At 43.4% G+C, this 20,533-nt stretch overlaps 1 protein-coding gene across 1 annotated transcript in view; it reads right to left on the reverse strand.

The window, feature by feature from the left end:
• The window catches only part of LOC126162645 (ATP-binding cassette sub-family C member 4-like), a 335,428-nt gene that overhangs the window by 231,751 nt on the left and 83,144 nt on the right, over window positions 1–20,533 (reverse strand). The window contains exons 7-10 of the mRNA XM_049919282.1: window positions 18,541–18,766; window positions 11,306–11,462; window positions 2,225–2,363; window positions 851–961 (exon numbers count right to left, since the gene is read on the reverse strand). Of these exons, the coding sequence (XP_049775239.1) occupies window positions 851–961; window positions 2,225–2,363; window positions 11,306–11,462; window positions 18,541–18,766 (633 nt within the window). The remainder of the gene's footprint in view (window positions 1–850; window positions 962–2,224; window positions 2,364–11,305; window positions 11,463–18,540; window positions 18,767–20,533) is intronic.

Below are 20,533 nucleotides of genomic sequence, written 5' to 3' on the forward strand. Positions count from 1 at the left end.
GACATTGGACTGTTGATAACTGGAAACACTTTCCTGGTCGGAAGAGCCTCGTTTCAAATTGTATCGAGCGGATGGAAGTGTACGGGTAAGGAGACAACCTCATGAATCCATGGACCGTGCATGTCAGCAGGGAACTGTTCAACATGGTGAAGACTCTGTAATGATGCGAGGCATGTGCAGTTGAGTGATATGGGACCTCTGATACGTCTAGATACGACTCTGACAGGTGACGCGTACGTGAGCATCCTGTCTGATCACCTGAGTCCGTTCCGACGAACTTGGACAATTCAAACAGGACAATGCGACACTCCACGGGTCCAGAGTTGCTGCAGAGTGGCTCCAGGACACTCTTCTGAGTTTAAGCACTTCCGTGGCCACCAGACTCCCCAGACATGAACATTATTGAGCATATCTGGGATGTCTTGCAACGTGCTATTCAGAGGAGATCTCCACCCTTACGGGTTTATGGACGGCCCTGCAAGATTCATGGTGTCAGTTCCCTCCAGCACTACTTCAGACATTAGTCGAGTCCATGCCACGTCGTACTGCGGCACTTATGCGTGCTCGCGGTGGCCCTACACTGTATTAGCCAGGTGTGCCAGTTTCTTTGGTTTTTCAGTGTATAATGTCTGTACCTTCCTTCTGTTAAGATAAACGATTGGCGTACTTTGAGTACAATGTGAAACTGCGAATAGGCACTCACATGCATTGCTTCACTCCACTGGATCCTCATTGTAGTCTAGTACGATAATAAATGGAAGGTTCTAATAAATATTGCAACACATTTCCAACGGAAACAGATCTCCTGTTGGTACATTCTGGGAGAGACTATTCGACATTCTGTGCTTACCTGTATACGATGGATGGAGACACGAGCTTCCTGTATAGCTGCTGTACCCAGAGGGAACATCATGGCCAGTGCTACGTTGAGCACGTTGTAGTATTGAGACATTGAGAATATCTGCAACAGAGCGGGAGAAGAACGCAACCACAGTGAGCGTAAGACTGGAACAGAAACAGTGGTAACACAAGTACTTTATTTTAGTTATTATTGTTACATGTAGACCCCTCTGATATTACCCAACTAACTAGTGCTATTGTATAGTACTACTTCCCATTTAAATCTGGTATTGTATCTATCGTATAGCAATTGTAACTTTTGTCCTATAAATATATTCACGCATGGACATTTCGTGCCACATTAGGCATATTTTCAATTCTGCCGTGAGAAACAGATTACCACTGCATAGCACCCACGAAATTACAACTTATACTCAAATTCTTCTGCTTTTAGACGCCTTTCATGTCTTTAGACACCTTTCATGCCATGTATCCAAGCCGACGAATTACCAGTCTACGTGCTTTATCGTCGTGTCATGACAACGATACACCAACTGCTGCTAAAAAGTTCCACATACTCTACTGTCGAGAGCGTTTTACCTCTTGCTAAGGCCTGCTCAGGCGAAATATGCTCGGAAGTTTAAAGGGGCAGCTGTCTGCTTCTGTTCACATTGTCTGAGCCAAATCGGTGATATCCGTACCACGTACCTTGTTAGATTTTAATTTGTCGTAAGTCTTTCTAACTCACTAGCTTTCATTTTCTCCTGCAAAGATTAGGGAAAATGGCCTCTTTAGGAGATCATCTACAGAACTTTACACGAACTTTCAAAATGACATGGTGCTGTGAGCAAAGTAGCACCCTCAAATGCGGCAGGAATGACATCACATCGGAGCATTCGCGGTCGAAAGGAGACAGCTACGTCCCTTCCCTGAGTTGATCTTAGCATGGCTGACTGTCATTTCAGATTCGACACTGACCCCTAGTTGTTGTGGAGAAAGCGCTACAAAATATGTTTCCATTTGATTTATTTGAACGCCAGCACATAATTGAAAGGAAATGCCATAAATTTTGTATGGTTTCGACTTGCATTCGAAGAGAAATGGTATAATTTTATCGCGATGTTTACAATGAGCTGTAGCTCATCAGCACATAATCACCGGCCACCACCGGTTAACCCCCCCCCCCCCAACCCCCGGTTATTCTCTTGCTCTATGAAACGTTCATTGCCACTACGAAATCTAAAAAGGGTCAGATTCCGTTTTTTTTATTTATGGCTCATATTTCATATAAATGGGAAGATTTCAGGACAATGAAAACCGGTGTTATAGTCTCTCATGAATATGTAAAGTACTGACAGGCTTTGAACACAGAACGTATACTTACCTGGTCAGGACCGGCGATATAACCCATTAGGAAGTAGGCCACGAGTGTGACCAGCAGCGAAGACCTCTCAATGAAGACAGCAGAGGCCAGCAGAAAACTCTTCAGATAGGCTGCGTGAAGCAGCTTGTGGATTTCCGATCTGTTAAAAGAAATGAGATTGAAATAATATTTTCGTTTATTTCTTTGTGTATGTGTATACGTGTGTGTGAGAGAGAGGGAGAGTGTGTGAGAGAGAGGAGGGGGGGGGGAGAGAAGGGTGGGAGGGAGAACTGAGCTGGAGAATGTGCTTACATGTGTCTTAGCCAAAATACTATGAAAACTTCCTTATGTGCATATTTACGACAGAAATTCTGCAATGTGGAACACACTTCAACATATCAAATATAACAATACATTTGAGAATGTCATTGTTCTATTCACACAACAACTTTAACAAAGGTTGACTGTACTCAGTTCCTCCCATTAAGCCTTAGCGGACTCCCTGTACCATCTTTGTCAAACTAGACTTGTGAGTATCTAAACGCCTGTATACTTGACTTATGTTCTTGTTGTAGTTCTGTGGTGCTACGACAGGTCCAGAATCCGTCTAAAAGTGATCCATGAATGAAGCAAACTGCTACTACTACTATTTCTCCTACCATAAGTAGAAGAAGTGTGAGAACATCCCTAAAATTTAATGACAGTGGCCAAAATGATATACAATCGTTATTGTAAAACTGAACCAACGTCGATTTTATCTGTTACTGCAGTTCATAACAGATAAGAATGGACGAAGATAGTAAAAATGTGTTGGGATGGTAATGGTCAATAAAAAGAAAATAGTTTCCACATGTGCCCAGAGCAAAAAGCCAATTTGTACTGTTGACTCTAACCGTCAGAAAAAATGACAAAGAGGTAAATTAACAAACGGTAAAAAACTGATAACTGTCTCCCGAGTAATGATGTAGCCTACAGGGAATATCAATAACTGATTGTAATGTAACCGTACGTACAATTTAAAAAAAGAGTTGAAAATTTTATAATTATTACTGCCAAAGCTGGACATTCCATTCTGACGCCATACAGTCGAAGTGCTTCTCCCATAATACCGTGAAAAGAATGTACTTTTATGACAGTAACGTCAATACATATACATTACCTAATCAAAGTTATACGGAGACCTTGCATTTGGCAGAAATTTCCTAATGCTGCAACTTCTCTACTACAGCATCATCCGCGAAAAGTCGCATGGAACTTCCGACACTAGCCCTTTCAAAGGAACCATCCCGGCATCTGCCTGAAAAGATTGAGGGAAATCAGGGAAAAACTGAATCAGGATGCGGACGTGGTTTGAACTATGGTTCTCCCGAATGAGAGTCCAGTGTGCTGACCACTACGCCACCTCGCTCGGTAGCGAAAACTAGAGAAGTCGGCGAAGTTGGGCTCCGGGGTCTACAGCGAAGTCGTTCTAATTCATCCCAAAGGTGTTCCATCGGTTTTAGGTCCAGCCAGGCGAGTCCCTATTAGAACCTTGTAGTCCATAAACCACTGCCTCACCGCTGCTGCTTTATGACAGAATTCATTGTCCCGATGACACAGTCATCGTCACCAAACTGTCTCTCGACTGTACGCAATAGACAGTGCTGTGAAATGTGTTCTTGTCGACATTTAGTGTTTTCTTAAGCTAACTAAGGAAAGCACACCTTAACGACGAATAACACCACCATATCGTGACAACAACACCTTCGTGCTTCGCTGCTAATGCTACACATGATGACAGCTAATATCCTCCAGCCATTCGGCAAGCGCAAACCCTTCCATCCGATTTCCACATGGCATATCGTGGTCTATCATTGAGATAAATGGTTTACAATCATCGAATGTGCAGTGGCACCGCTCTTTACACCAACTCAAAAGTCACTTAGCACTGCCTACGGAGCAGTAGTGCATGGTACTGTAGCACTGCTGCACAACTCCCAATAATTTTACACTTCTTATGTACCCTTTTCTTGTTTCTGTTCTTCTTTGGAAGCTTAATATATAATATGAAATATGTTACAATCAACGTCCTTTGGTCGTCCAAGTCCTATTGCCTCGTAACGGACCCAAAATGTTGCAGGGCGCGAAGCAAGCTCAGGGGGTTTGACCTCCTACCGGAAACTCACCTGCGGACAGCGCGCAGGCACGAGTCGAGACTTGTCCGTAACAGCGGGTAACATGCTCTTCAATAAACTCTACGGAGGATACTTCCCCCAGATTTTTCTCCTCCCGCAACCTTAATACTGTAATCCAATTATATGAGGCACGGCATTCCGCCACCTACAATTGTAGCAGTATTGATTTTAAACAGCAGTCGTGATAATTGTGTTTCATTTACAAATTTGTTTTGAAGGTAGAAATTCGGAGCAATTGTTCTCATCAGCATATCTGTATTTTACATTTTTGTCAGTCATAAGTAGAGCTTAGATTTAATGATAACATTGTGTCTTTTGGAAAAGTGGCTAAAATACAGCGACTGTTTGTGATACTGCAGTCGTAATGTTTATGTTTCAAGGTAACCGAGTGTTTTGGTTCTGGGTACCACTGTTTAGTATGCGTTGCTGTATCTGATGCGTACTGGGCAGCAAGAAACAGCTCGTCACATAGCGTCTAGGTTGTGGAGTGCGAGTGCAAATTAATAGCGTCATTTTCTTGCTGCACAGTTAACATGTCCCATAGTCTTTGACCAAAATTTGGCCACTTCCAGTCCATTTTCTGTCGCTTGATGGAAGTCTTCTGCAAATACAGGAGGCTTAACACATGCTTTTGGTCTGTTATTTTTAAACTTAAGGTCACTTCAAACACTAAATGGATCCGTGGACCTGTAACTCTGGACAACCAAAGACGACACGATAAGTATATCCACGAGAGTTATGTATTTGAGAATGTGCTAATTGCAGAGCCCGCCTTTTATAAGCTGAACAACGAAATATACACTCCTGGAAATGGAAAAAAGAACACATTGACACCGGTGTGTCAGACCCACCATACTTGCTCCGGACACTGCGAGAGGGCTGTACAAGCAATGATCACACGCACGGCACAGCGGACACACCAGGAACCGCGGTGTTGGCCGTCGAATGGCGCTAGCTGCGCAGCATTTGTGCACCGCCGCCGTCAGTGTCAGCCAGTTTGCCGTGGCATACGGAGCTCCATCGCAGTCTTTAACACTGGTAGCATGCCGCGACAGCGTGGACGTGAACCGTATGTGCAGTTGACGGACTTTGAGCGAGGGCGTATAGTGGGCATGCGGGAGGCCGGGTGGACGTACCGCCGAATTGCTCAACACGTGGGGCGTGAGGTCTCCACAGTACATCGATGTTGTCGCCAGTGGTCGGCGGAAGGTGCACGTGCCCGTCGACCTGGGACCGGACCGCAGCGACGCACGGGTGCACGCCAAGACCGTAGGATCCTACGCAGTGCCGTAGGGGACCGCACCGCCACTTCCCAGCAAATTAGGGACACTGTTGCTCCTGGGGTATCTGCGAGGACCATTCGCAACCGTCTCCATGAAGCTGGGCTACGGTCCCGCACACCGTTAGGCCGTCTTCCGCTCACGCCCCAACATCGTGCAGCCCGCCTCCAGTGGTGTCGCGACAGGCGTGAATGGAGGGACGAATGGAGACGTGTCGTCTTCAGCGATGAGAGTCGCTTCTGCCTTGGTGCCAATGATGGTCGTATGCGTGTTTGGCGCCGTGCAGGTGAGCGCCACAATCAGGACTGCATACGACCGAGGCACACAGGGCCAACACCCGGCATCATGGTGTGGGGAGCGATCTCCTACACTGGCCGTACACCACTGGTGATCGTCGAGGGGACACTGAATAGTGCACGGTACATCCAAACCGTCATCGAACCCATCGTTCTACCATTCCTAGACCGGCAAGGGAACTTGCTGTTCCAACAGGACAATGCACGTCCGCATGTATCCCGTGCCACCCAACGTGCTCTAGAAGGTGTAAGTCAACTACCCTGGCCAGTAAGATCTCCGGATCTGTCCCCCATTGAGCATGTTTGGGACTGGATGAAGCGTCGTCTCACGCGGTCTGCACGTCCAGCACGAACGCTGGTCCAACTGAGGCGCCAGGTGGAAATGGCATGGCAAGCCGTTCCACAGGACTACATCCAGCATCTCTAGGATCGTCTCCATGGGAGAATAGCAGCCTGCATTGCTGCGAAAGGTGGATATACACTGTACTAGTGCCAACATTGTGCATGCTCTGTTGCCTGTGTCTATGTGCCTGTGGTTCTGTCAGTGTGATCATGTGATGTATCTGACCCCAGGAATGTGTCAATAAAGTTTCCCCTTCCTGGGACAATGAATTCACGGTGTTCTTATTTCAATTTCCAGGAGTGTAATTAGCGCTCAAACGAGTGCGACATCGTTAAACAGTGCGAACCATGAATCGAACGTTAACAAATCTCAGTGATAAATTATGTTCAAGTGTTACTCACTACTCGTAAATGCTTGAAGAAAGTCATATTTAATGACGACAAAGATCTTATGATGAAATAAAATCAGTACACTAGATATATCCAGGTTCCATCCGCCAGTGTGGAGTGAACTCTGACGACTGAACTACTGATTTGTTTACAGGTCGATGTAAATAGGATACTGTGTAGCATGTAGATTGCATTCAGTTATCGATATTCAAACAAATTCACTAATAAGCCGAATCGATATGCTTAACATGTGGAACGGAACGGAATGCAGCAGTGATTCTACGTCGTGTGAATTCCACAAGTATTGGGTTTCTTAGGAGGCATATGGTGCCAGACTTCCATGCACGGGTCACGCAATTTCAGTAAACTGGTGACCGATGGCTTCTGGCCGCGGAGCTGGCGCCCAGTAGTGTGCCATTGGGTTCCTATCAGGCGATTTGGTATCCAACACATTACTGTGACTTCACTATCATGCTCTTCCAACACCTGCAGCAGGATTCTCGCATTTGGTCATTAACAGTTATCCCGTTAGAAGATGCTATCTCCGACGGCGAATACATCAAGCATGAAGGGATGCACGCGGTCTGCAGTAATTTTCACGCAGTTCTCACTTGTCACAGTGCCTTAGATTTCCACCAAAGAAGGCTGTCTCCCATAACATAGTGCCGGGCCTCTGGCCTGCCTCCGTGGTGCATGAATGCTGGAGTATCTGGACACGACCACCAACTTGGTGTAACAATAAGCGTGATTCCTCCGATCGGACGGCACGTTCCAATTTGTTCCCAGTCCAGCGTCGATGATGCTGTAACCACTGCAATCGTAGTTGGCGATGTCGTTGGGCTAACATAGGAGCACGTAGCTGCAGAGACCCGTGTTCAACAAGAAGGGTTGTGCGAAGTCAACCAAAACATTTGTGCCTCCACCAGCATCGGATTCCGTAATCCGATCTGCCACAGATCGCCGCTTGTCCTGCTTTAAATGGCAGGTAAGCATCCGACCTCCACGTTCCGTGATGATACGTGGACACCCAGCATCTTGCCGCCTGCTCGTGGTTTCATCGTCCTTCCACAAGTTTCTCTACATGTTCACAATAATGGGACGCAGACAGCTGAATAGCTTCGCTGTTTCCAAATGCTCATTTCGACGTGCCGTGACATAACTATCTTCCCTAAGTCAAAGTCTCTCATGCAGTGAATTCCCCTTTTGCAGTGAATATCGTCTCAAGATTGATACCTCATTTGTCTCTGTTCCACTTATACACTGCCCAGTCACATTAATGTGGCCATCTGTCAAAAGCCTGAATAACCACCTTTTGCAGCACGGGCCATTACAGAACATTCAGGAAGCGAGTCAGAGAGGTTCTGGAAGATACTGACAGGGATGTGGAGCCATGCCGACTCCTGTGCTGAGGCCAGCTGTGCTAGGTTTCTCAACTGATCAAAGTGGCCCTACAGGTTTCCTGGGAAGTTTGGTGGCCAGGGGAGTATGGCTAACTCATCCAGGTGCTCTCAAAACCATGCACGTTCTCTGCAAGCTGTGCGACACATTGCACTCTCCTGCTTGTAGGTGCCATCGTGCCGAGGTAAAACAAACTGCATGTAGAGGTGGACATGATCCCTAAGGATAAATCCTTGATCCATTGTGCGTTCCAGAGATCACGCTGGGAAAGCCACGAAAACATTCCCCAGACCAACGCTCTCTCTTCCTGCCTGGACCCTTCCGACGATCCATAGGTCATCTGTCCAATGGAGCACAAAACGTGATTCATCTGAAAAGGTCTCCTATAGCCACTCAGTGGACGTCCAGCCTTTTTGTCGCCGATGAACAGCAGTCAGCATGAGTAGTTCAACCAGGTGCCTGCTGCAGAGTCCATTTGCAACAAGGTTCGCTGAACGGTCGTTGGGGAGACAGTGATGGCAGCACCTTAGTTCTTCTGGGTTGAAGTTGCTTAACAGTTTCGCATACATAGACATTTCTGGCCGACCTCGGGGAAGATCAGTTTGGATTCCGTAGAAATATTGGAACACGTGAGGCAATACTGACCCTACGGCTTATCTTAGAAGCTAGATTAAGGAAAGGCAAACCTACGTTTCTAGCATTTGTAGACTTAGAGAAAGCTTTTGACAATGTTGACTGGAATACTCTTTCTTCAAATTCTGAAGGTGGCAGGGGTAAAATACAGAGAGCGAAAGGCTATTTACAATTTGTACAGAAACCAGATGGCAGTTATAAGAGTCGAGGGACATGAATGGGAAGCAATGGTTGGGAAGGGAGTGAGACAGGATTGTAGCATATCCCCGATGTTATTCAATCTGTATATTGAGCAAGCAGTAAAGGAAACAAAAGAAAAATTCGAAGGAGGTATTAAAATGCATGGAGAAGAAATAAAAACTTTAATATTCGCCGATGAAATTGTAATTCTGTCAGAGACAGCAAAGGACTTGGAAGAGCAGTTGAAAGGGACAGTGTCTTGAAAGCAGGATATAAGAGGAACATCAACAAAAGCAAAACGAGGATAATGGAATGTACTCGAGTTAACTCGGGTGATGCTGAGGGAATTAGATTAGGAAATGAGACACTTAAAGTAGTTAATGATTTTTGCTATTTGGGAAGCAAAATAACTGATGATGGTCGAAGTAGAGAGGATATAAAATGTAGACTGACAATGGCAAGGAAAGCGTTTCTGAAGAAGAGAAATTTGTTAACATCGAGTATAGATTTAAGTGTCAGGAAGTCGTTTCTGTAAGCATTTGTGTGGAGTGTAGCCATGTATGGAAGTGAAACATGGACGATAAGTAGTTTGGACAAGAAGGGAATAGTTTTCGAAATGTGGTGCTACAGAAGAGTGCTGAAGATTCGATGGGTAGATCACATAACTAATGAGGAGGTATTGAATAGAATTGAGGAGAAGAGGAGTTTGTGGCACAACTTGACTAGAAGAAGGGATCGGTTGGTATGACATGTTCTGAGGCATCAAGGGATCACCAATTTAATATTGGAGGGCAGCGTGGAGGGTAAAAATCGTAGAGGGAGACCAAGAGATGAATACACTAAGCAGATTCGGAAGGATGTAGGCTGCAGTACGTACTGGGAGATGAAGCAGCTTGTACAGGATAGAGTAGCATGGAGAGCTGCATCGAACCAGTCTCAGGACTGAAGACCACAAAAACACAACAGACATTTCTGCAGCCGTCGTTCACCCCTGAAATCTATGGCACCAGTTATGGATAGCGCCGTTTGCCGTGCACAGTATACTTTAACCACGGCAGCACACAAAAAGTTTATAAACTTGGTCTTTTCGTTCTGGGAGATGAAACAGCTTGCACAGGATAGAGTAGCATGGAGGGCTGCATCGAACCAGTCTCAGGACTGAAGACCACAACAACACAACAATTTCTGCAGCCGTCGTTCACCACTGTCATCTATGGCGCCAGTTTTGGATAGCGCCGTTTGCCGTGCACAGTATACTTTAACCACGGCAGCACACAAAAAGTTTATAAACTTGGCCTTTTCGGAATTGCTTCCACCCCTGGCTGAAAGCCAATGATCATGGCCCGTCAGATAAACTGCTCTGTTTCTGCATTATAACGACTGCACTGTTTTCAACATCCCCGACGTACTGTCCATACCCTCCACTGCTGGTGCTGCCACCTGTCGTTTATGAGTGGCTATAGGACATTGACGTCGAACATGGAAGGTGGCTACATTAATGCGACTGGACCGCGTACTTTCCTTATGCACCACGAGCCCACAACGCCACCAGGTAACATTCAGTCTCGCGGTGGGCAGTGGCCATACTGTTTGACTCATCAGAGTGCATTGGTATATTGATTACCGAAAGCGAGGTGTAAACAGAATTCACCATTTGTGTATTTAACTATATTACTGCTGACGCCACGTAACATTGTACAGGTGTATCGTTTTCAAGTATTCCGCATGACCACTGTTAGTTGCATTACTTCATATTTTGTATCTTGGTTTCAAGTGACCTAAATTTTTAACATAATTTTTCTACATCACAATAAGAACGATGCCATGCAGTAATTAATTCTACGACAATTTCGTTTGCATGATCACCACATATCGTAGCGTAGCTAGTTAGATGGTAGTATATATCACAAGTTATCTCACCGTTGCCGTAAAGGATGCCTGATGATGATAGGTCAGTCGAAACTAGTAGTGAATGAAAGTTTATTTCATCAACAGCTGTTTCTGGTTGTTAAACATAACTTTCTTCTGTTCTGTGTGAGTACTAGTTGGTGGCTGAGAGTTAATGAATTAGGGTTGCCCGCTAATGCTTGCAGTGGCTCGACGAGTGCTTACCACGAAGATTCACTGCGTCATCAGGGAGAAACAAGGTGCTAATATTACTAAGTAAGTATTTGCAATTCAACTGCATATGAATGTGTATTAACAATCGCCAGATCTTTTCTGATATTTTTTGCATCGCGAAACAATAGAAAAATGTGCTAACGTTTATTTCAGATAGTTTATATGTTTCCGAATTTTATCACCAAAATTCCTATAAAATGCTACAGAAAACAAGTCTCACACTGCGTGCGAGGTCACTATTAGTACTTCCTTTTAACTGAATAATACAGATGGGCTAGTGTCACCTACTTTCTGGCCAGTGCGACGAGCTTGTCGAAGGGCCTCTCCCAGGCGTACATCTTGATGACCTGTATCCCCTGCACCAGCTCGTTCATCATCCGCATCCGCTCGTCGGTCCTGACAGCGACACGCTTACGGAAGCGCGCTGAAAGCTTTCCCATATACGCTGTAAACAGGTAATGAAGGCATATCACAAAGCGTAATTCCACTCTCGCACAAAACAAGTTTAATCATTGCACGTGGTCTTCTTCGTTTTTTGGCCTCTTTTTTTCCTGCGTTTGTACTTATACGAGTTGTATAGGTAAAATGTCGTCTTCAGCAACTGTATTAAACGTTTTATTAAGACGAGACGCGTTTCGTTTTATTCTGAAACATCTACAGCGGTCGCAGGAACAATATGTTTTTTTCCCTTACTATTATGTTTGTTTTGCTCATTAACACTTCGTATGCTTTATTTATTACTGTAAACAGTTTAATTCATTTCATTACTCTCGGTTTTTATGTTGTTTATGCCATTCTAATTCGTTTTCCGCGTGTATGTGTTGATTATTTGCATTTGTACGCAGCAGTTTCAGAGCATTTAACACATTTCTCTCGTCATTTTACGTGTTTGTTTTGTTTTTTGATTTTTTTATAGTGGTGAAGGCGTCTGCTACCGCTCTGTGAGTATTTATATTTCCCGAGTTGGAAAAGAGAGAGAGAGAGAGAGAGAGAGAGAGAGAGAGAGAGAGAGAGAGATGTTTATCCTATAAAGTACTTGTCCCTCTCTCTGTATATTACTTTTTTAAATTTTTTAAATTATTTTTATTTACTTTTTTGTTAATTGTGGTATTTATCTTTGTGTGTGTGTGTTTGTGTGTGTGTGAACGGAGCTAACATGTCCTGGTTCCAGGTTACTGCGTGTGTAACTTATTGATTTATTATGGTACAGTGGTGACTGATCTAGGATGGCAAGATTCCCTAGTTTGTGATATTGTTTGTGGTGTCTATGGATGTTATTCTTTATCAACAATATGTTTTATTAGTTAAATAGCGTCTGGCAGCTGATTTATATATGCTCATTTATTACTTGTGTTTCGTTTCAATTATTGCCTTTTGAATTTGGTAGTAGGTCGATCTCATTCGATGCAGAAAACATGTACTTCACAATCCCAGTCAAAGAAACAACCAAGATAATAGAACAGAACCTAGATACTCTCATTCAGTTACCACAAGAACACATAACAGAGATAAGCACACTCTAGACCTCATTACTGGCCAAAATTACTTTGAATCCAACAATGGATTTTACCTACATCAAGAAGGATTGCCAATAGGACCTGCAGTTCACTAAAGTTGGCAAGTATCTTCATAAACAAAATAGAGCAAACAGTTTCTTAGAAAACAGTGCCAGGAAAGTACAATAAACAGAATTGGTGGAGATGGATGACATCCTCTGCTTGGTAGATGAGCCAGAAAATAAAATAGAAAAGCTACATGCAGACATAGCATAAAGCAAAACGTAAGGTTCGTCTTAGAGACAGAATGAACAGACCCAATATATTTCTTAGATACACTATGTGATCAAAAGCATCCAGAAGCCCCAAAAACATACGTTTCTCATATTAGGTTCATTGTGCTGCCACCTACTGCCAAGAACTCCATATCAACGACCTCAGTAGTCATTAGACACCGTGAGAGAGCAGAATGGGGCGCTCCGCGGAAATCACAGACTTCGAACGTGTCATACGTCTGCACGTAAGAGTTCCACACTCCTAAACATCCCTAGGTCCACTGTTGCCGATGTGATAGTGAAGTGGAAACGCGAAGGGACCCGTACATCACAAAAGCATACAGGCCGACCTCGTCTGTTCACTGACGGAGAACGCCGACAGTTTGAAGAGTGTTGTAATGTTTAGTAGGCAGACATCTATCCAGACCATCATACAGTAATTCCAAACTGCATCAGGATCCTCTGCAAGTACTATGGCAGTTAGGCGGGAGGTGAGAAAATTTGGATTTCATGGTCGAGCGGCCGCTGATAGCCACGCAGCACGCCGGTAAATGCCAAACGACGCCTCGTTTAGTGTGCGGAGCGTAAACATTCAAAAAAATGTTCAAATGTGTGTGAAATCTTATGGGACTTAGCTGCTAAGGTCATCAGTCCCTAAGCTTACACACTAGTTAGCCTACATTATCCTAAGGACAAACACACCCACCAATGCCCGTGGGAGGACTCGAACCTCCGCCGGGACCAGCCGCATAGTCCATGACTGCAGTGCCTTAAACCGCGTAAACATTGGATGACTAAAAATAACGTTGTGTGAATCACGGTACACAATGTGGCGATCCGATGGCAGTGTGTCGGTATGATGAATGTCCGGTGAACGTCATCTCCTAGCGTGTGTAGTGCCAACAGTAAAATTTGAAGGCGGTGGTGTTATGGTGTGGTTGTGTTTTTCATGGAGGCGGCTTCTACCCCTTGTTCTTTTGCGCAGCACTATCACAGCACAGGCCTACATTGATGTTTTAAACACCTTCGTGCTTCCGACTGTTGAAGAGCAATACGGGGATGGCGATTGCTTCTTTCAACACAATCGAGCACCTGTCCATAATGCACGGCCTATGGCGTAGTGGTTACACGACGACAACATCCCTGTAATGGACTGGTCTGCACAGAGTCCTGACCTGAATCCTATAGCGCACCTCCGGGATGTTTTGGAACGCCAACTTCGTGCCAGGCCTCACCGACCGACATCGATAACTCTCCTGCAATTCCCCAAGAAACCTTCCAGCACCTGACTGAACGTATGTTTGCGAGAGTGGAAGCTGTCAAGGCCAACACCATATTGAATTCCAGCATTACCGATGGAAGGCGCCACGAACTTGTAAGTCATTTTCAGCCAAGTGTCCTGATACTTTTGATCACATAGTGTATATCCATCATAAAGAAAAGTAACTAACACTTGTTCAGCGTTTACAGGAAAAGCATCATACAGACACAATATAACAGCAATCATCTCACCACCCACAGGTCCAAAAAGAATGTGCTCTCAGGTTTATGATCCAAAGATTAAATACAGTGCCACTTGACAAACATAACTATAATAAGGAGTTGGTCATAATTATTCAGATAGCAAAAAATAATGGATACCAAGAATCTCTAGTAACAAAACTGAAAATAATCCTGAAAATGTGAAAATAAAAAAAGCAAACACCGCACAACTCCAGGGACGCACATCGCTGCGTCATCTGAAGAAGACACAGCCAGAGCAAAAGCACCACAGGCGCAAAGATGCGAGCTCATGCCAGTGCCATAGAGCGGGTTCCACCAGCGCTACGGTCCACGCTGAGGGTGAAGCTGTCGACTTCGTCTTGGCCAATTGCCTGCCGAGTACAATCCGCTAATGGCTGGACGACAACGGACAAAAGCCTGTACGGAAGAGAGAAGAGCAACTCTTGCCCACTTGGTTATAGATCATCGTCCAGGGCTGACACACAGGGAACGTCATTTAGGGAATTCTTAGAAGTGAACAGACAGTTGTTGTAATTTTCATTTGCTGCGTAGTGTGAAGTTTACCTACGATTATTTGCACTTAGCCATTGAGGGCCTTTTTGCCTTTTTTGTTATATATTAAGAGCAATGTTACAGACTTCATTATTCAACAAGCCACAAAGATAAGTAAACTTCTTAAACTCATTTGTGTGACTTTGTTTCTAATTTGTTAGAGCGTTGTGTTCTCCTATCCTATTGCCTGGCCCTAGAGCATGGCTATGTAATAGTGGCAGGTAGAAATTGTCTTAACGATGTACTGCACTAGAAGCCGTTTCAAGAACTCACAAATTCGGCCTGCCGTAACAACAGTGGCAACTCAGTTTGTACTAAACTGGCGACGAGGTTTTACAAAACGCATCACCCACCATACAGGCACACATCAACATCACCACCACTACACAGCAAGAGAACAACGTAGAAATTCAACAGACAAGCTGGTACGCACTCAAATACAGAAATAAACTGACACACAGCATTGGGAACATCCTCAAGACACAAGGAATAAAAATAGCCTACCAAACCAACAATTCTATATAAAAATATCTGCATAGGGAAGATCAAATGGACATCTACCAAAATTTTGACATTCACCAATTACAATGTAACAGCTGTGATGCTCTATACATTGGACAGACAGACAGGACTTTTGAAATAAAGTGTAAGGAACACGAAAGAGAATGGAAATATAGCACCAGGCATTCAACTTCTGCAGAACACCTCCCTCCAGAAAACCACCACTCTCCACAATAGAAAAGAACATGAAAGTAATCAGGTTCAGCAACAAGAAACATCTCTTACACCTACGGAAACTTCCAAATTCAAAAAGCAATAATTCCGAAGAAACACATAATAAATGACCACACAGACATCAACAATCAGACGCTATTTCAATTAATAAAGCATAGTTGAGAAAGAACAACCGCCATAGATACCACGAAATAACACCTCGAACTAGGCAATATTCTCACCCTAGATCGTCCACCACTACCATAAGAAAGCAATAATTTACACACGTAGTAGCCAAGCCATGTTAGCTCCCTTCACTCACACGCACACACACACATATGCATACATATACTCAAAGATAATAGATAATTACCCCAGTTAGGAAAAAATAAATAAATAGATAATTAAAACAAGCGATTTACAGAAAGTAGGAAAAACATCTCTCTCTCTCTTCCTCTCTTCCTAGTCGGGAAATATAAACATTCACAGAGTGATAGCAGACCCCTTCGCCACTATCAAAACAAACAAAACACGCAAAATGACGACAAAACAGTGATACTTCCCAACACACAATGTGTTAAGTGCAGTGGAAGTGCTATGTGGGAATGCAAATACTCAACACATAACACACACACGCGATAGACGAAGAAGAATGGAATAAACAACAAAAATCTGTGAGTAACGGAAAGAATAAAAACTCTTTATGGTAATAAGTAAATCAGGGGAACTGTTATCAGAACAAACAAAATCGTAAGAAAAAAAACGTATTACTACAGTGACCATTGCAGACAATTTAAAATATAGTGAAACGTGTCTGGTCTTAATGAGACTATCACTACAATTGCTAAAGATGGCAACTAACCTATACAACTTAATAATTGCAGTCGACCATGCCGCTGGTAACTTACACATCAACACAGACTTCAAATTTCACGTCACTTTCTCAAGTTTGGGATCTCAATCACTACTGAGCTATGAGTTGTAATTTATGGAAAACGCAGCCACTGAATCATGCATGACATCCATCGCGTATTAGGGTGGGAAAAACATCACTGGCCTGAAAAATATTTGTAAGGCGACGCACAACTGACCCTTGTTAATGAATAGGAGAACAGCCAATCACAGAAAATGCTGGAAACCAGGACTTGGAGCACCAATCGTTTGCTGTCCCGCTTCTGCGCTCGCGGATCTCCCAGATGCTCTGTCCCGAATACTTCCCTGTGTCATTATGTTTGAAAGAGGCAGACATATTTAATGATCAGTTGGATACAACACAAAGTGGTGCTCACGATGAAATAGTGCTTATTCATCACTGAGCGTTATGCGAAGCACAGTTCGTGGAAAATGTTTATGGAACTATCTGTGCAACCATTTAAGACTGTAACTATTTTAACAAAACCTCCAGCAAAGGATGCAACGCAAAACGTAATGGCAAAATGGGGCTAGACAGTCTCTGCAACAAAAAAAACTGTAACAATCCCAACACCGCTCGAACTTCAGAAGATGTTGCTCGAACGAAGAAAAGCCTGGAACGAAGTCCGACGAACTCTAAAGGCTCTTTATCTGTGAAAGTGGGATTTAAGAGATCGCCGTATCGAATCGTTATCAAAATGGACTTTCATTTCTATCCATACATCTTGTAACGCTTTTGTTTGAGTTAAAGCGTCCAGACGAAATTCCGTGTCTTCTTTTGCTGGTGAAGTGGAATAAGGACTTTTGGATCCTCATTTTTTCATTTCTTCAGAAAAAGCCTCTTTCAGCCTCTTAGGATACGTGAACTCTCAGAACAAGTACCATTATGCGTCAGAAAATCCCGTTCGGAAAGTTGAATAGCTGTTTCATAACCTCAATATTGGTGTTTAGTGGGCAACGTCTGGTGTCCACATCGTAAAGAAATTCTTTCAGTAAACTGTTAACGCTAAATGGTATGTCCTGAAACTATTAAATCCATATTTAGGTCAATTCACAGCAGACGAACGACTGTATGCGTATCTTCAGCAACACGGAGAAACAGCACATACCGACTCGACAACGTTGTGACGAGGGCATGAAGTGTTCGATGAAGAGCGGGTAGTCAGCAGCAGCAGTGCAATTTCCTTTACAGTGGTGCTCGTCTTCACCCTTTATATTAGATGAATTACATGCACTGAAATGACAGGAGACGTCCTCCCGATTAGTCAGTAAGTTAGTAGTTACCTATTCCATAGATCATCTGAACGATTATTTTATCGAAATTACGTGGAACAAGGCAGTTTAAAGAACACATTAATGAACATATTATTTTTCAGTCCTACTCATGAATTTTATTTATTTTCGCAGGCTACCTTGTTTTTAAACAAAAATTTGATAGCGGAGTAGTAGTAGTCCAGAAGAAAAAATGATTTGAGGTTACATTTAAAACTTTCTTGAATACCTGTCAGAAATTTTATGGTATTCGGGAAATCATAAAAATTTTTGTTAGTTCATACTGGTCACTTTTCTGAGCCATTGATAGCTTTAATTATGGGTAATCATTTGTAGCGTTGAAGAACAGACATACCAAATTATAATGAGTTAATTACGACGAATTTCGTTAGGGAAGGGAATATGTTGTCGGGTGCAATTAAAATGGCTAGAGGAACATCACATCACGAGTTGCCTTGGAAAACTATCTCATAAGGCATCATTGAGTTTAAATATACTAGAAGGTAGATTCATTAGTTTCAAGGACAAGCAGTTATACGAAGAGCAGAGTAGTTGAACTTAATTGTTATAGCGGCTCAGAAATATGCTTTTTCCAGCCCAACGGTTAAGGCGTAATGGCTACGACGACTACTCGCGATTATCTGGAAATACAGGTTCAAGTGTTGAGCGGCCACAATTTTTCAGTTGTCACTACACGTCCACAACATTTCAGAACTAAGTAGAAAATTATTTGTGTGGTCTCAAGAGGTAGGTTAAGAAAGAATGTATGAAGAAGGCTGGCGATGGTGAGTAGACTTACTTTGTGGAGGAACGGTCATGATAATGACATAGACGACGCCCGCGAATGCTGCCCAGGATACGGAGCGGTAGAGGAAATAGGTGATCAGCGCCAGCTGCAGAAACGCCATCCATAGCCAGTTGGCGTACAGAGATGCCACGTCGAAGCGGGCCACGTCGTTGGACATGAGGTTGATCACCTGCCCCGTCGCTGTCACGTCCATGGACTGCTTGTTGATGCGGAGCACCTGCGGTACGATTCGAAATACTGAGTTTCTGGTTAAACTGTAGACAATCTATAACTGTCCTCACATTTTTAAATTCTATAAATTACACAAGAACAATAAGTGCAAATCTCTCACTCATCATATAGCAAAAATAGCGAAAGACTAAAATATTAGGTATACTTGAAAAAAGAGACAGCATTGGTCGTATATATATATATATATATATATATATATATATATATATATATATATATATATATATATATATATATATATATATATATTCCTATCGCAAAATCGATTTCCTGTCACTGAGTGACCATCTTCAGTGCTATATTGTATAACTTAAATTAGGATGCACTGTTGTCACTAAGCTTACGGCAATCACATATGTGATTGCCGTAAGCTTAGTGACAACAGTGCATCCTAATTTAAGTTATACAATATAGCACTGAAGATGGTCACTCAGTGACAGAAAATCGATTTTGCGATAGGAAAAAAAAATATACGACCAATGCTGTCTCTTTTTTCAAGTATACCTGTTATCTGGTCGTAGTGCACAAGACAACATGGAGTCGCCAATATTATGTAAACAACCAACAGTCCTTTTTTGTATTACATGCCAACCTCACCTTTCTTGACAGGGCAACTGTCACAGCATTTAGTTACTGATTAGCAAGCCAGAATATTATCTGTTATTTATTATGACTAGAGCCACTCGCTTTCAGGATTAACTACGCTTTTTGACTGCCACTTCTTTCGCAGATTCCTTTTCCTTTCTCCCATCTCAGCTGCGATGATTAGTGGTTAACAAGCCACCAACAAAGAATCAAGGAGAAAGCTGATGGTTGCGATATGGGAATCATTGTGGATGAAACCATAGACTCAATTGAACGATATGTTTTGAACATTTTTGTTTTTCACTTTGCAGGGGAGAAAGCTAAGCCCATGTTGTTAAAAATGTAAGAGCTGCAGAAAGCCAATGCCAGTACAGTAATGTAATTAGTTATGGCTACTGTGGCCTACTGGTGCCGAGACCTAAAAACTACTTCTTATGGTTACGGACCAGGCCCCACACATGGTTTCAGCTGTTAGCCAATGGAAACCTTCATTGCTTAAGTTGAAGCCTGTGACATGCTTGGTTAATGCTCTTGAGAGAGTTTGTGAATCCATAAGAAAGGAATACGACGTCGCAAATCATTTCACCTCTGCCATGAAGCAGATTCTACTGAAAGCTCTGAGTCGTGTTGTTGCCTACAGGAAAATCACTGTCCTGCCCCTTCCCGGTCATTACTCGTTGGGGATCTTGGATTGAGTGTGCTGCTTTCTTTGGATCCAGCCAACACAGATGCAATTTCCAAGGCACAGCGACTTCCGTTACCGGAGAAAATACATAATTTGCAGAGAGAACTACGAGGGTGGTTCGAAAAGTTCTCGGAATCATCACGAGAGGCCAATGCTAGCGCAACGAGTTGTTCACATGATAGTTATTGAACTCTTGCCTGTAAACACGTGCCACGTCAGTGCACCTGGAAGAGAGCTATGGCGGCGACGGTATCGTTGTTCCCACGTAGTGATTTGCGAAGACGGAAAAAAATCGAGATTCGAGCAGTGCTTCAGTACTTCGTAAAGAAAGGTATGAAAGCAAAGGACATTCATGCCGATTTCCAGAATACACTGGCTGACTCTGCCCCTTCAAATTCAACTACTGCCAAGTGGACAAATGAATTTAAATTTGGTCGGGAGAGCTTAGATGATGATCCGCGCAGTGGTCGACCAAGATGTCAC

This window comes from Schistocerca cancellata, chromosome 2 (assembly GCF_023864275.1).
Source record: "Schistocerca cancellata isolate TAMUIC-IGC-003103 chromosome 2, iqSchCanc2.1, whole genome shotgun sequence".
NCBI lineage: Eukaryota > Metazoa > Arthropoda > Insecta > Orthoptera > Acrididae > Schistocerca > Schistocerca cancellata.